General features: G+C 33.0%; 2 protein-coding genes across 4 annotated transcripts; one reads left to right on the top strand and one right to left on the bottom strand.

The window, feature by feature from the left end:
- The first annotated feature begins 3,370 nt into the window (after positions 1–3,370).
- LOC140978253 (ubiquitin-conjugating enzyme E2 34-like) lies at positions 3,371–7,907 on the top strand. 3 transcript variants are annotated; one of them, XM_073443132.1, is made up of 10 exons: positions 3,371–3,522; positions 4,486–4,548; positions 5,218–5,272; positions 6,278–6,316; positions 6,477–6,540; positions 6,620–6,681; positions 6,751–6,790; positions 6,873–6,900; positions 7,015–7,106; positions 7,367–7,907. In XM_073443132.1, exons 2-10 carry the CDS (start codon positions 4,492–4,494, stop codon positions 7,638–7,640), a joined length of 711 nt encoding a protein of 236 aa, XP_073299233.1. In that variant the 5' UTR covers positions 3,371–3,522; positions 4,486–4,491; the 3' UTR covers positions 7,641–7,907. The 3 variants fall into 3 exon arrangements, with proteins under 3 accessions (XP_073299233.1, XP_073299231.1, XP_073299232.1); XM_073443130.1 differs by having other exon boundaries at positions 6,620–6,790; XM_073443131.1 differs by having other exon boundaries at positions 3,405–3,545; positions 6,620–6,790.
- A 6,047-nt stretch (positions 7,908–13,954) lies between these two features.
- Positions 13,955–15,701, bottom strand: LOC140978689 (RING-H2 finger protein ATL60-like). The gene has a single exon (XM_073443888.1). It carries the CDS (start codon positions 15,200–15,202, stop codon positions 14,321–14,323), a length of 882 nt encoding a protein of 293 aa, XP_073299989.1. The 5' UTR covers positions 15,203–15,701; the 3' UTR covers positions 13,955–14,320.
- Between the last annotated feature and the right edge of the window lie 218 nt (positions 15,702–15,919).

Here is a 15,919-nt window from a genome sequence, read left to right as displayed (position 1 = left end):
TATATATTAACTCTTTTTCTAATAGATCTCGAACCTCAAAACTCGTCTGATATTGGAGAGATGCGAAAATAACGAAAAGGAAAATAAAAACGATGTCTTGGAATTTGAATTATAACGCTGAGCTTGATTTCTTCATCTTCGTTTTTATTTCATGTTTCCTTTTATTTCTGAAGTGGAGGCCTTCTTAAAGGCAAGCAATCATCGATGGCTGTTCTTATATTCATTTTCTGCACTTTTTGTTTGTTTTGAAGATGTTGAACAATTACCTTAGGCTGAAGAAGTTATACAGATTCCGTTGACTTTTCATATGCGATGATCGAAGCTGTTATATAAATTGTTGTGTTCGCATGTCCAAGCTATAGGAATTACAAAATGTGATCTCACAAAAAATTTGTTACAATATATTTGATGTTCTAACAAAAGTCATGAACTCTAATCTATAATCCTAGCCAGGGGATAGAGTGTAACAAAATAAAATGAAAGAATTATCCAGCAGGCACTCTTGATCAACTGCATTTTTCGGTCTTGCTATATATGGAGGCTTACTTGTTCTGTGTTGGATTCGATCTGCTAGGAGGTATGTCTCGGAAGCTCGACTTAACCTTCTTGTATGGATTCTTCTGTTTTACATGCAAATCTCTGAGAACTTGTGAAGATGGATCCAAACCTGCGGAAGAGGGTTTTTGTGTTTTCGGCAATGGGATTCGAGTTGCTTGCGCTTTATGCTGATGGAAATGCAGAACAAGCACTGATGCCAGAATATAAGTGGCCAACATGAACAGTCTGAGGTAGGGCTTCATGGTAATGTTGTGAAAAGATGACACTTCAATTTTTCAGTATTGGTTTTGAACGTGATCAGGCTTCCGTGACGAAATATATATATATATACTTTATATATATAATACTTTTGTATTTGTTTTCACAAAGTTGTTGGAATCCTATGCAAGTGAGATCATGCATGTGCTGCTTCTTTGACTATCGTGTGTTACGATTCTTGACTTACGGGTTGGTTGATTTTAAAATTTCTAGTGCGATCATGTGGTTTGACACGTGATTATATCTTGATCTTATGAGAACGAGGTAAGATATATGATGCGATCCGGGTGAAATGGACGAGCCGGGTCGAATGCTCCACGGGATCTGCTATCAAGATAATGAAGGGAATAAGAGCAAGGAGACATATCTCTGTAATATGACTTCAGCTGTAACCTGCACACAAGGAGATGAACTCGTGAATGGGCGCCGGAGGGGTGTCCGGCGTGGCCACTCCGATGCTTAAGTCAGCATGGTACTCAAGCGATAAAACCAATGTAGTCAAGTGATGACTGTGTGATATTGGTGTGTATGAATGAATTGTAAATATGAAGATGAAACCTGGTATTTATAGTAGGGGATGCATTGATGACCTCGATCTGCGTGCTACCTACTAATTATAGTAGGACGGCTACATTCTGACATGTCAAATCACACACTAGTCACATCCCGCCTGTCTGACTTTGTCAACCACTTGGATTAGTGTCAGAGATAGGACGGTCGCCCACATCCAATTCTGCTAGTGTACTCGAGTGCGGTGCTCATATCGAGGTGGCCCGGTTAGAATGCCTACCGGGGGCTTATATAAGAGCCCGTGCTTCTGGTTGCCCGGGGAGTAGAGCTCGGGCTTGCACCTGACCGGCTTCAGAAGAATCCATCCTGCAGATTGACCCTGATTTGGGAATCCATCTGATATCTCGGGTCATCCATGACCCGGGCTCTTACAGGGGTATCAATATATATAGGTGCTAAGGTGTGTGATCTCTTTCTTCTTCTTTATTTTGCATTTAACTATTTAAGGGATTCCCGACCATCAGAATAGCAGAAGTTGATATTTTTATATTATAACATTACGCTGCATGTTTATGTTTTATAAACTTGAAAGCATATTTTTCTTTTTGTCTCAATCTCTTGGAAGTACGTATAAAAAAGTAATGATAAACAGTGGATCTTTGCATCTGGTTTGTGTTTTTCGAGAATGACTCGTTTCTGGTTCAGTCAAGCTGAATTAATTCATTTAAATTTTTTGTACAATAAATTAAAATAATAATAATAATAATAGTTTCATCTCTTCTAAATTTTTCAAAATTTGATTTTTAAGACATAGATTTCTTCTCGTAAAGCTCTGCCACCAAGCAGAGAAGACAGGAGCTTGGAAAGGGACTGTGGGCAACTACTACTTTTACTCCACAGCCCCTTTGATTTTTAGACGAATACTTTTTGTAAGAATGAAAGTAAAGTTTTGCATGTAAACACCAAGAAATTATTTGGAATAGCATGTGGTTGGTAACATAGCTTTATGCATTTGATTCTTGGATTGATTTGAAAAGTCATAAGGCCATAATTCTCTAATTAATTAATTGTGCTTAATTAAGATCGGTTGTGAATCTTTACTATATTTAAATAATTGATGTCACGGAGTTCAAAGTTTAAATTTGACCTATAATTCTTTTTCATTTGTCTTCTGCTAGAACTAATTTTTGAATTGGTATGGGTATTCATTAACTAAGAATTGTGTGCATGTAAATTGCCATGGAAATTAAACCATTCCATGAACAGAACACAAAAGAAGCTGTACAAAATCCAAATTCGTGTCAGCTAAGTGTATTTTTTTAATCCAGATTTAAGTCATCCAGAAAATCACGCATACCTATAAATAAAAGGTAAAAACTTGTGTAAGACGGTCTCACGGATCGTATTTTGTAAAACGGATATCTTATTTAGGTCATCCATAAAAAAATATTACTTTTTATGCTAAGAAAATTACTTTTTATTGTGAATATCGGTAAGATTGACCCGTCTCACATATAAAATTCGTGAGATCGTCTCACAAAAGACCTATTCTAAATAAAAACACAATATTCGTCAATTTCATATCATATACATAACAAACACGATTTTACCCACTCAACAACTTTTATTTGATTAACAAAATTTTATAATCAAACAATATAGTATCACGAGTTTTAAAAAATTAAACATGCAATGTTTCTTTATGGTATGCATGAATTTATTAAAAAAAAATCGACTTTATAAAAAACCGTGGAGAAACATAAACACAAAAATTATGTGACACGTATCTCTAATTGATCAAGCTCGTGTATATAAAAGAATATTACTTTTCAAAACAAAGAATAGATCACATTATCTCGTCTCGTGTCGTGTCGTCTCGTCTCGTGTACATAAATATTTCAAATTATCTTACAATATACCTGCTCAAACATATAAGGTTGAGTTTGGAAAGCATTATACCGAAATTTCATCTTTACCCCTTTATCGAATCCCACTCATCCACAGTACAAGGGTTGAAAAGGTATATTCACTTCTCGCAAAAACAATAAACTACTTGACGGGATAAATAAATTGTCAGACATCTCCGGGATAGAGGAAATTTATGGTTCAACAAATCCAACACCAAAACTTCAGAATTCCCCCCGTTGATAGTGTAGAATATCACATCGTGTAGATCAGATATCTCTACGAATTCAGGTTCTGTTACATTTTATGTAGATGTATGTTTTTCTCTGCTGTTGATATAATTTTTCTTTTGGGTAATAAATTCTTAGTCCTACTAGGTTTTGATCTGGGTTTTATCAAATTGGGATAATTTGATGATTTGACAATCGCCTTGTTCGGTTTGTGTGCGTGTGCGCTTTGATTGATATATTGCCCTGTTCTTGCTGTATCGTCTACGACTTTATATTATTGATCCTATGGAATTAATGGACGAAAAGCGTGAGGCCATCTTTCCGTGGCAGAAATTTTCTTTGTGGTCATTGTGGGAATTGCTCTGCTTTGAGGTAATTTATGGGTGGGTTAGAGATACAATACTGAAAATTGTTGTGTTGAAAAATTACGAAGATTGTGGCTCTGCTGGCACTAAATCACCAACTGCTGTCTAGTAATTTCATTTGTTATTGTAACTATTCCTATTAGGTTGAAAACATATGTTGATTTCTTTGTCATAATCTGTAGTCTTGTTATCAAGAGACCTTTAATTAGCGGTGGGAACATTAATACTTATGGGTAATGAGATATTATCAGATTGTGTAAAATTATTTCCACGAGCATTTCTGAGAGCTATTTTTCGAAAACTGCATAAACTGAAGGAGTTAACGAATAGTGAAAAAAGTCAGTAGATGGGACTGAAATTTTTTTCCGAGATAATGTTGTAGATGAATTACTGCTTTGACCCTTAACATCACATTCTTCTATGTTGGTCTTGTTTCTATTGTTTAATATTGGTGACACTGAACCTTATGTTTAATGTTTTCTTTGCGTGATTCCGGTGGTAAATTTGTGATATTTTTATGGCACTTGGTGGAAAACCTTAAGCATCTAATACCTTTTCTGCCCTAAAATTTAAAGGCAACTTTTCTCATTGGACAAGGAACTATTATAACAATGAATACAGTTGAAAATTTCTGTAACCTGTGATGATTGGTTGTGCAGGCTGGGATGGCTGAAAAAGCATGCGTAAAGCGCCTTCAGAAGGAATATAGAGCACTTTGTAAAGTAAGTACTATTTATTCCTGGAAACGCTTTCATGCGTTCTCATTGTGAATCATATACCTTTATTATTTTATTCTGGATGTATAAAAAAGTACTTGCTGAAGGACACAATGAGTTATGCTGCTTGGATGTCAGATAATTCGTCATTTGAAATTTGATGAGTATAGCACTGCAGGAATGAGCAAGTATAATGGAAAATGTTTTGCAGAAGTATGCCATAATATTGTTAAGATAACTTTGGCCATGGCCGGAGATATTATGTGAAGTAAGATAAGTTGGATGATACTTCATTTAAGGCCCTTTTAAAATGCCAAAATTTAAGAATTTTTAGGTATTGATGCCACTTTAAATCTGTAAATTTTAGACAAGGGAGAATTATGTAGCATCAAGCATGTAGAATGAGGACAAGAAAGCCCTACTTTCCATTTATATTTGAAGAAACCATCATCAATGGTTAAAAAGATTATTTGATCACCAGACTTTCTTATCGAGTCTTGTTGTGGTGATGAATCAGCCATTGTTTGAGGACGAGGATGTTTGTTAGAACCAATAAAAATGGTTTTGTTTATCACTTACTCTAGCACAACTTGTTTTATAAAATGAATTTTCTTGTTATTAAGTTGTATATATCTTCATCTATACTTTGCTGATTATTTTGTTATGCATTCCTAGGAACCTGTTTCCAATGTTGTGGCACGCCCTCTTCCCAACGACATCCTTGAGTGGCGTAAGTTGCTTGGATTTTGTTGTATGCCTTTGTATGAATGCACCTTGCATCTTTTCCTAAGCTCAATCGTATTTTTTCAATTCTGTTAGTTGTTTCATATCGGTTGAATAAATCCTTGAGAGTTTCATATATGGACTTGAACAATCCTCTTCAGTGAGCTAACTTTTGGAGTTGAGTTAGATCCAAGTCTCAATTTTAACAGGGTATCAGAGTTCAGACCTACCGTTAAGTGTGAGTTCAGACCTACCGTTATGTGTTGGACGGTCCGACCACCCATTGTACCCATAGTCGGGACACTTGTAAACTTCACGTTCCAGATTTCATTCTTGGGCGTGAAAGATGTGTGTTAAGATGTCCCACATCGGTTGGATAGAGTTTTTGAGAGTTGCATATATAGACTTGGACAATCATTTCCTTTGATATAGTTTTTGGGGTCGAGTTACCTTGAGCTAGCTTTTGGGGTTGAATTAGGTCCAAGTCTCAATCTTAACAAATTCAGCTTCTTGTGATCACTTACTAAACTTACAAATCATAGTAAAGATTTTTTATGCACGTTGAGACGTGCCTTGTGATATTCTATGTTTTGTTGATTGTTATTTTATGTATGCCTTTCTAGGTACAGTGTTCCACTTTGCCCATGGTCGACTATGATGTGGGTTGAATGGGTGTTCCTTGTCTATTATTTGACACATTCTCCTGTATAAGGATATTTTACACATTCTCCTGAATAAAATCCTACATTCTTTACATTTGATGTGTTTTATATACAAGGTATCTCTGAGTGACTTTAAGAAGTATATGTGATAAATTGAGTACCTTACTTTGCGACATATTTAGTGATGAAAGGATAGAAGAAATAATCTTTAAAAATTCAGCACATGTCCTAAAGTTTCTGATTAACTTGAAAATTCATCTTTGTTGAGATATGAATTTTAGTGAGCATCATTTTCTGTAATGCTGTCCTCATCTGCTGACATATCTTTTGTTGGCTATTTTTGTGGTCAGATTATTTGTTGGAGGGGAGTGACGGAACGCCATTTGCAGGTTTTGGTTCTCATGGTTTCGTTGTGTGTGTATAGCTTAAATAGAGACTTTACGTTAGTATTTGGACTACTATTTGCATGCCCATTTATGCTAAAGTGCTTATATATGGAGTACTCATGATGCTAGTTCCTTTTCATTTTTATATTTTCGATCGATGTAGGTGGTTATTATTATGGAAAGATAAAGTTTCCACCAGAATATCCTTTTAAACCTCCAGGAATCAGGTGACTTTTGATGGTCAAACATAGCACAATGCTCTAAGTGTGATGGTGCCATGATCTGCTTTGTTTATGTCTTATGTAGTATGACTACTCCGAATGGACGCTTTATGACTCAAAAGAAGATATGTCTGTCTATGAGCGATTGTAAGTTAATTATGGTAAATCATGTCAATGCTTTCTACATCTTGTTTCACTTACACTGTCATTTTCCAGTCCATCCAGAGAGTTGGAACCCTATGTGGTCTGTCTCAAGGTATTTCTGCAAGGAAGATAGTTGTATATATTTCCTGTATCAGTCTTGAGTTTCTTGTGCTGATTTTCTAATTCCCATGCAGCATATTGACAGGGCTTCTTTCTTTCATGGTGAGTTAGCTTTCTAATTGTTGAGAGCGACAAGATATTATAGTTCTAAGTTTAAGCTGAAATTAGATGGTGACATACCTGAACGGCTCAACGTCCTGGTTTATTTGTTCTCAGATGGACACTAGTCCCACTACTGGCAGTGTCACAACTACTGTAGAAGAGAAACAAAGGCTTGCGAAGTCTTCTTTGGCATTCAACTGTAAAAAGTGAGTTTTACAAACTTGATGCTCATCTTCTGCTCAACAAGATGATTGAAAAACATATTCGATTTTCTTTTTATCTCAATGAGTCTAAAGTTTGCCTCAACATACGTATTTAAGAACTAACAAAAAGTTACTTATGTATTGTCTTTGAAAGATTTGCAGCTACTTAACATTGTTTATTTATGTTTTAGCATTGCATTTATGAGGTGGGTTTCTCACTATTTCTTTTTCTTTTCTTCCCATTCCTTCTTTTGTTGAAACAGCCCAACATTCAGGAAACTTTTTCCAGAACATGTGGAAAAATACGAACGGCAGCTAGCAGCACAGCAATCGGCAGAACAGTCAGCACCTGCATCCATTCAAGAAGAAAATTTTGAACCCTCATTGAAGAAACGTGGGACCAGAGAAGAGCAGAAAAATATAGAAGTCCCGAAAGAAGTGAATAACCTGAGGCAAAGATCTTTCCCTTCCTGGTGGTTGTTGTTGCTAGTTTTCATTTTTGGCGGTGTCATGGCTCTGCCTCTGCTACAACTTTAGTAACATACAGACCCTTCAAGGGAAGAATTGTAAGTGCTTATTTGTGAGCCAGTAAACATCTGAATCGTGACCGATCCATTGTCTTTTGTGCCTAAACTCTCGGAGATTTTGTATAGATGTATTAAAGAAGGGAAACTGTTAAGATTTTTGGTCCAAATATGCTGGTGTGGTGTGTTCACCATTTTTTTTTTCTGTTGTGCTCTACTACATATTTTATGTTTAACTTTTGATGTATTATTATATTTTTTAGTGTGGATTCAGTCCCGATGCGTCGGCTTTTAAGAATAATTAAGGTTGAATCTTCAAAATTTAGCATGTGAGTTGTATTCGAAGCGGCATATGATGGCTTAAAGTGGCCATCAGGTTCAGAAAACATACGATGACTTGGTATAATTATCTCTCTCTTATGATGTAGTCAAACATTAGTTTTTGGATCATTAACATATATGTCAATTTTTATAAAAATAGAAGGAGATTTAATGATACTGGAATAGAGTTTGAAAAAAAAAGTAGATGCAAAATCAGTCATTTTGAATCATCGATGGAGCCCTTAATCAGGGCATCAATTAACTTTATTTTAATCATATTGCATGAAACCCTCGGATTGTGAGTCTCCCTCTCTCCCTTCTTTTGTGCTCTTCTGTGAATACTTGAGAAAGACAGACAAAGCTTATTTTGAGCCACTGCATTGTGCGGCGTAGAAAACTAAACCCCCCACTTCTTATTTAAAATATGCTTACATAATAATGATTTCGGCCGCCGTCTTCTAATTCTGTCAACCTATGATAAATCAAATTTCAATCTATGCTTCCCACTATGAATTTGTATATTCCAAGGTTCACAAAATGACAGATCTTTACATTTTCCGTAAAAATGACGATTTGAAATTGGTGGTGGTTACATTTTGAGGCATTAGCCTTAGGGGAGTTTGTATCTGTTCCTATTAATTGACAATTATAGACAAACTATCTTAATACGGATGATGGACTTGTTAAGTGGATAGAAACCCATAAAACCAAGGTTCCTTTTCCACTTTCTTTCTCCCTCCCTCAAACCCTTTCCCTTTTCAACCATGGAAGAGAACCTATGAAAAATATGTAGACGCCATAAAAAAGGAAAAAAAGAAAATTAAAAATAACATCAATTCTAATATTATACAACTCATAAATCTCGATCCGCTAGTATTTTACTAAACTAGCATAAAAGCACGTGCATCCGCACGTGAGCTCATATTCTAAATAACTAAAAATTAAATTAATAATAAAAATATTTTTTACTCTTTGCATATTGATCATCCAATACATCAAACAACATTTTGTTCGGGAAAAAATAAATCAAAACAAATTATAAGAATTTGGAATAATGATTTGTCAAATTAAGTACTAAATTGAACTAACATAACAATACAAATACAATGATATGAAATGATTTGAATTGATTAAGCAATATAAAAGTGTAAATAGAATTATATGAATGTATTTTAATTAATTACGCAATATAAGAGTGGACGAAAATATTTTAGTATATGATGTTGATATTTATCTACTTATTACATCAATTAATTGATAAATATGGTCCTAAAGTTAAAAAATTACATATTAAAAATCTAAAATAGTACTTACTTATAATTTTGGAATCACTAAGAACATGTGACAACAAATTTCATTTTAAGTTATTTTTTAAATTATAACCACGCAAATATTGTAAATTATTTTTTTTAATTTCAATTATACATATTATTTATTTTGAGCATAATACCCTCGAGGTAAGTTGAAATAAATCGAAATTAAGTATGAATTAACGGGAAATATTGAAATAGAGGAAATATACAATGAAAACGAATTCAAATTTTCTGTTAATAACTTCGAACCTTAGCAAATTTAATTCTAAAAAAATGATGGGATAATGATTATGATGATATATGACACTGAAGATTATTAGAGTGGTGGTATTTTTGACCCTTTTCTGAAATAGAATAGTGATATTTCAATTATTAATTTAAGGAAATGAATCTTCATTTAATAAAATTGTTGGAAATGAAGGTTTCTTAGTTCAATATTTTAAGCAAATATATCTTGAGCATAGAAGAGGTTAGGAATGACAACTTTCCCCACAGGTTCGGGCCCCGCAGGGCAAACTTGGACCGTGGATAAGATCCCTGATTTTTTGGGTTCGGTTCGAGTTTGGGTATTTTTTAAAATCTCCGAAGTAGTTCGCGACAGATATAAGCTTAATATCCCCATCTCCAAATCCGCCCCGGCCCATTGTCATCCTTAGAAGGGGTGAATGGATGGAGTATTTATTAACTTTATTTTCAATTCTTGTGTTTAAATATATTAATTTTTTTTTCTCAAAATACAATTCGTGTCCATAGTCTTTCTTTAAACCCTTAACGCTTAAATCTTAAAAATTCTTAGTAGATGTTTTCAATACTGCCAAATTTTATTTATTGAATTTACAAATTTGTCTGATATATAATTTTTTCTAAAAAAAATTCTACTAAAATCTTTAACTTTCTTATTATAGCTAATTCTCTGAATTTTTCTATGAGATTCATATTTTATGATATTATTAATATATTAAGCAATGCATAGTTTTTGGTCAATGTAGTAAAATCACAATTGGAAAATTTTGCCCATCATCCATACTTTTATATACTTGTTCCACCAATGCCCATGCAATTAATACAAGCAATGCATAGTTTTTGGGCAATGTAGTAAAATCACAATTGGAAAATTTTGCCCATCATCCATACTTTTATATACTTGTTCCATTGTGTAGAAAATTTCCATGCAAATATAACAACATTCAATTTAAACCGTCTCACACAAATTTTTGTCATAATTAATAGTCTAACAAATGCTAATGAATTATCACAACAATATATATTGATTGTAGTAACTTATATCACTTCAAGAATAAAATGTAACTCCTATATTAAATTTCTCAAATAATCCATCTTTATACGACCTTTAAATATTTTATCCTTTTAATTTTCTCTCTACGTGTTCTTTTATGATTTTAAAACAATTTTTTAATTATATTTTAGTGTAATTTCTAATAAAGTAATAAATTATAGTATCACAAAAAGATATAAGAAAGATATAATTATATATACAATAGTACAATAACATGAAAAAGTATTACTTTTTATGCTAAGAGTATTACTTTTTGTTGTGAATATGGGTAGGGTTGACCCGTCTCACAGATTAAGATCCGTGAGACGGTCTCATATGAGACCCACTCATCAATTATATATTATGTGGAATAATTAGGCTACTAATTAATTATATATTAGGTTGAATAAATAAAAAATTTTGATATTTCATTTTTACGCTTAGTCTCTTACAACAATTAGAAATTTACATATATATCTTTATTGAATTTTTGGATTTATATTGATGAGGTGGTCATTTTTATTTTTTGACAATTGGAAAAACATAGCCAATTATCTACACTTTTATAGATATATAGATAAAAAAATATTTTTATTATCAAACATATATTATATTATTATATATTTATCATGTTATTGTACTATTGTATATATAATTATTATCAAACATATATTCGTTTTTAATACATAGATTTCTCATAAATTGTGTAGAAAATTTCCATGCAAATATAACAACATTCAATTTAAGGGGTTGGTAGAAAATTTACAATGAATAACTTATTCTTTTTATACTTTTATAAGTATAAAAGTTAAATATATATTCTTTTAATATTTTTAATGATTTTTTAAAATTAAAAAATATATTCTTGTAATATTTTTTCTATGTCCCTAAATTTTATATACTTGTTCCACCAATGCCCATGCAATTAATACAAGCAATGCATAGTTTTTGGGCAATGTAGTAAAATCACAATTGGAAAATTTTGCCCATCATCCATACTTTTATATACTTGTTCCATTGTGTAGAAAATTTCCATGCAAATCTAACAACATTCAATTTAAACCGTCTCACACAAATTTTTGTCATAATTAATAGTCTAACAAATGCTAATGAATCATTACAACAATATATATTGATTGTAGTAACTTATATCACTTCAAGAATAAAATGTAACTTCTATATTAAATTTCTCAAATAATCCATCTTTATACGACCTTTAAATATTTTATTCTTTTAATTTTCTCTCTACATGTTATTTTATGATTTTAATGCAATTTTTTATTTATGATTTTAGTGTAATTTCTAATTAAGTAATAAATTATAGTATCACAAAAAGATATAAGAAAGATATAATTATATATACAATAGTACAATAACATGATAAATATATAATAATATAATATATGTTTGATAATAATTATATATACAATAGTACAATAACATGAAAAAGTATTACTTTTTATGCTAAGAGTATTACTTTTTGTTGTGAATATGAGTAGGGTTGACCCGTCTCACAGATTAAGATCCGTGAGACGGTCTCATATGAGACCCACTCATCAATTATATATTATGTGGAATAATTAGGCTACTAATTAATTATATATTAGGTTGAATAAATAAAAAATTTTGATATTTCATTTTTACTTTTACAACAATTAGAAATTTACATATATATCTTTATTAAATTTTTGGATTTCCTAAATCTTAAACATTCTTAGTAGATGTTTTCAATACTACCAAATTTTATTTATTGAATTTACAAATTTGTCTGATATATAATTTTTTCTAAAAAATATTCTACTAAAATCTTTAACTTTCTTATTATAGCTAATTCTCTGAATTTTTCTATGAGATTCATATTTTATGATATTATTAATATATTAAGTAATGCATAGTTTTTGGTCAATGTAGTAAAATCACAATTGAAAAATTTTTCCCATTATCCATACTTTTATATACTTGTTCCATTGTGTAGAAAATTTCCATGCAAATCTAACAACATTCAATTTAAGGGGTTAGTAGAAAATTTACAATGAATAACTTATTCTTTTTATACTTTTATAAGTATAAAAGTTAAATATATATTCTTTTAATATTTTTAATGATTTTTTAAAATTAAAAAATATATTCTTGTAATATTTTTTCTATGTCCCTAAATTTTATATACTTGTTCCACCAATGCCCATGCAATTAATACAAGCAATGCATAGTTTTTGGGCAATGTAGTAAAATCACAATTGGAAAATTTTGCCCATCATCCATACTTTTATATACTTGTTCCACCAATGCCCATGCAATTAATACAAGCAATGCATAGTTTTTGGGCAATGTAGTAAAATCACAATTGAAAAACTTTGCCCATCATCCATACTTTTATAGTTATATATATAGATATAGATTAAAGTCTTAAAGTTGAGAATTTCGTGTACCAAACCCAATTATTATATTGAAGCCTTTTGGTTTCATGTGAAAAACAAAATCTTATAAAGTGAACGAGGCATAACTAAAAGTAAAATGCTACTTGCTCCAGCATAATTATACTGCTTCACATGCTCATGTCTCCAAAATAATGTAATCCTTTTTTCGCTGAACGACTTATAATTGAGTTGCTATTTTCTTGATTTCGTGTCTGCAAAATCTGAAGCACAAAAGGGTGTTCTTGTTGCTTCAGTTCCACAGACGGTAAGCATATTGATGACAAAAAACGGGAAAATTAATTACAACTGTATGATTACGCTCATTTACAGCACAATCTTTATCGTTGCTCTTGTAAATCTGTTGCCTGCATTATTTTTTACATTACAATCATTCTCCTATACTAGATTCTTTTGTTGCTTCTGAGGCACTAATTTTCAGTTCTTGAAGTTAGTTGATAAGATTTTAGCTGGTTTCCATTTCAGTTCATGGAAGAAGCAAAAAAGAACGCAAGCCAGGAAAGATTAAATATAACAAATCTTGGAGCATCGCCAAAACAGCAATTGGATGGGGAGACGAAGAACATGAAATCTCGGAAAATTTCGATCTTCTTTCGGTTCAAGTTTGACAGAAAGAACAAATCCACGAAGCAAACTATAAGCGGTACCACCATTTCTAAACTGGAGCGTGGCCGGATTCATGTTTCTGGTCCAATCCAAGGAAGTGTGGGCAACATCACTGGTAGCAGAACACACAGGATTCATTCGTATGGACCGGTTTACTTGGTGACTTAGCAATAAACCAGAAAATTGTTGTTTCTTATGTGATATTTGAATGGTGAAAAAATGTCATTGAAAGAGAATGTGCAATCCAATCGCCCATCTTTCCTACTAAATTAGTTCTAGTTAATTTCATATATATATTTCCATATCAGATAAATTTGTGATGATAATTTCATTATAAAACCACAACAGAAGAATTGGTAGAAAGCGTGACAAAGAATACAGAACAAAAATGCACTAGCTTTACCATTGAAAGATTAATGAAGAAATATACTATTATGTATTGCAACTACTAACAAATCCAACCAACAGTTGTTTTTTATATGATCTAACTCTCTCTGTAAGATATGGAAACTTTTCCATCTTTTCAGAGAAGCAAAACTATATATCTATCAAATATACAGCATATCCACTGCCAGTGCTTCTGTTTAGAATAGAATCCAAGAATCATGGATCCAACCTTTCATCTCCATCAAGAATTAAAAAACATCGAACAAATAAATGCATAAAGTGGAAGTTTAATCATCCGAATCTGTGTATTCACGAAGTTTCCAAAACGATCCATAATGTATAAAGAATGAAGCAATTAACTTTGTCCTCGGACTCCTTGCTCCAGGTCAAAATTCCTAGGACTAGAAGGATTGGTTCTTCTATTACCACTCAAGAGCCTTTTAAGTGATCTGAGTCTCGTCGGCATTGGTGACTTTTGTTCTTCCTCTTCATTAATCTGCATTGGAATATCGATCACCAATATCCCATCTGGCCGATTTTTCCTAGATGATGACGATGAGGATGAGCTAGATGGCTCATCAATAGCACAACTTTGATTATCTTCCGCCACACAATTTGGACCAAAAGTGCTAACTTGAGTTTCATCACCCCAGAATAATACATTGGTTGGAAAATTTGGAGTTTCTGTTAAAAAATCTGAATTCTCCACTGCTGGAATTTGTTGTGTAGTTTCTAATGTTGAATCAGTAGCTGAATTCTCAGAGGATTGGCCCTGATTTGCAACAGGGTTTCTACAGAGGGGACAAGTAGAATGTGATTGAAACCACATGTCAATGCATTCTACATGGAATCCATGATTGCATTTCGGTAGAAGTCTGGTTTTTTCACCTTCGGCGACCTCACAGAGACACACTGAACACTCTAGCCCATCTTTGAACTCTTTGGGATCAAATAAAATGATGGGTATTGTTTTAAGGAGTGAAGGATCGAGGCCACGGCGCAAGGCGGCAACAACTGCTGCTTCATGATATCCAGCGGAGAAGTCTAATCGTCGGCGGCGCCGGGTGGTGGTTGTGGGATTAACTTGGCGACGGTACCAGAACCATTTGGCGTAGAGGTGGAGGCAGAAGACAAACACTATAACGAAAAAGAGGAGGATAATGGTCACCACCATAATCTTTCCCGTGATCTCGATCACACTTGAGTCACCAAACTTCCCAGCCCCTGACTCTGCCATTTGCTTCAGATCTCAGGAACCACAAGACAAAGTTGAGATTTTTTCGGCTTTCGAAGAGATTTTGATGGCAAAAATGATTCAGAATATCGACGAGATTTCTTGAAATTCAGCAGTTCTATAGCTCTATAGCATTGAAATCTCCTCAAACATATGGTATACAGGGAGATCCCATTCCCAAACAAGATTTTACGCTAGCGTCAATGACTGATCCTCGAAATTCGAAGCACTAAATTGAGATTTCGAGCAAAGCCCAAGAAAGACATATATATATCGTCTATTGTAGAAGATTCAGGTGAAACTCATAAGAAATATGGCGGAAGCAAAAGGGAAGATGAAGATGAAGTTGGACGCTTTAGAAAAATGAGAATCCTCAGCATTTATATATAAAAACAACAAGATTCAAGAAAATTCTACTCTCGTCATCATACCAGAGAGGGCAAAAATGTGATTCATTCGGGTCCAACAAACCGCTGAGTTGGAAATAAAGAGGAAAAGAACAATGTCTCAAGAAATAGCAGTCAGCGTCGACTTAGGATTAGTGTTAAATAAAGCTCACACGGCGGCGTTTTGAACGGGCCAGCGACTCAATCAACTTGGATTACCCTTCTTGGATGCTTCCACATGTATTGCCCCCTTCATCTCAACTTCTTGCTTATTTATTTTAATGTTTGATGAAACACACATCACTTATTGTTATAGCAAACTCAATATAACTAT

Source organism: Primulina huaijiensis, chromosome 6 (genome assembly GCF_012295235.1).
Source record: "Primulina huaijiensis isolate GDHJ02 chromosome 6, ASM1229523v2, whole genome shotgun sequence".
NCBI lineage: Eukaryota > Viridiplantae > Streptophyta > Magnoliopsida > Lamiales > Gesneriaceae > Primulina > Primulina huaijiensis.
Note: the sequence above shows the minus strand (reverse complement) of the source record. Positions and strands in the feature narration are given on the sequence as shown.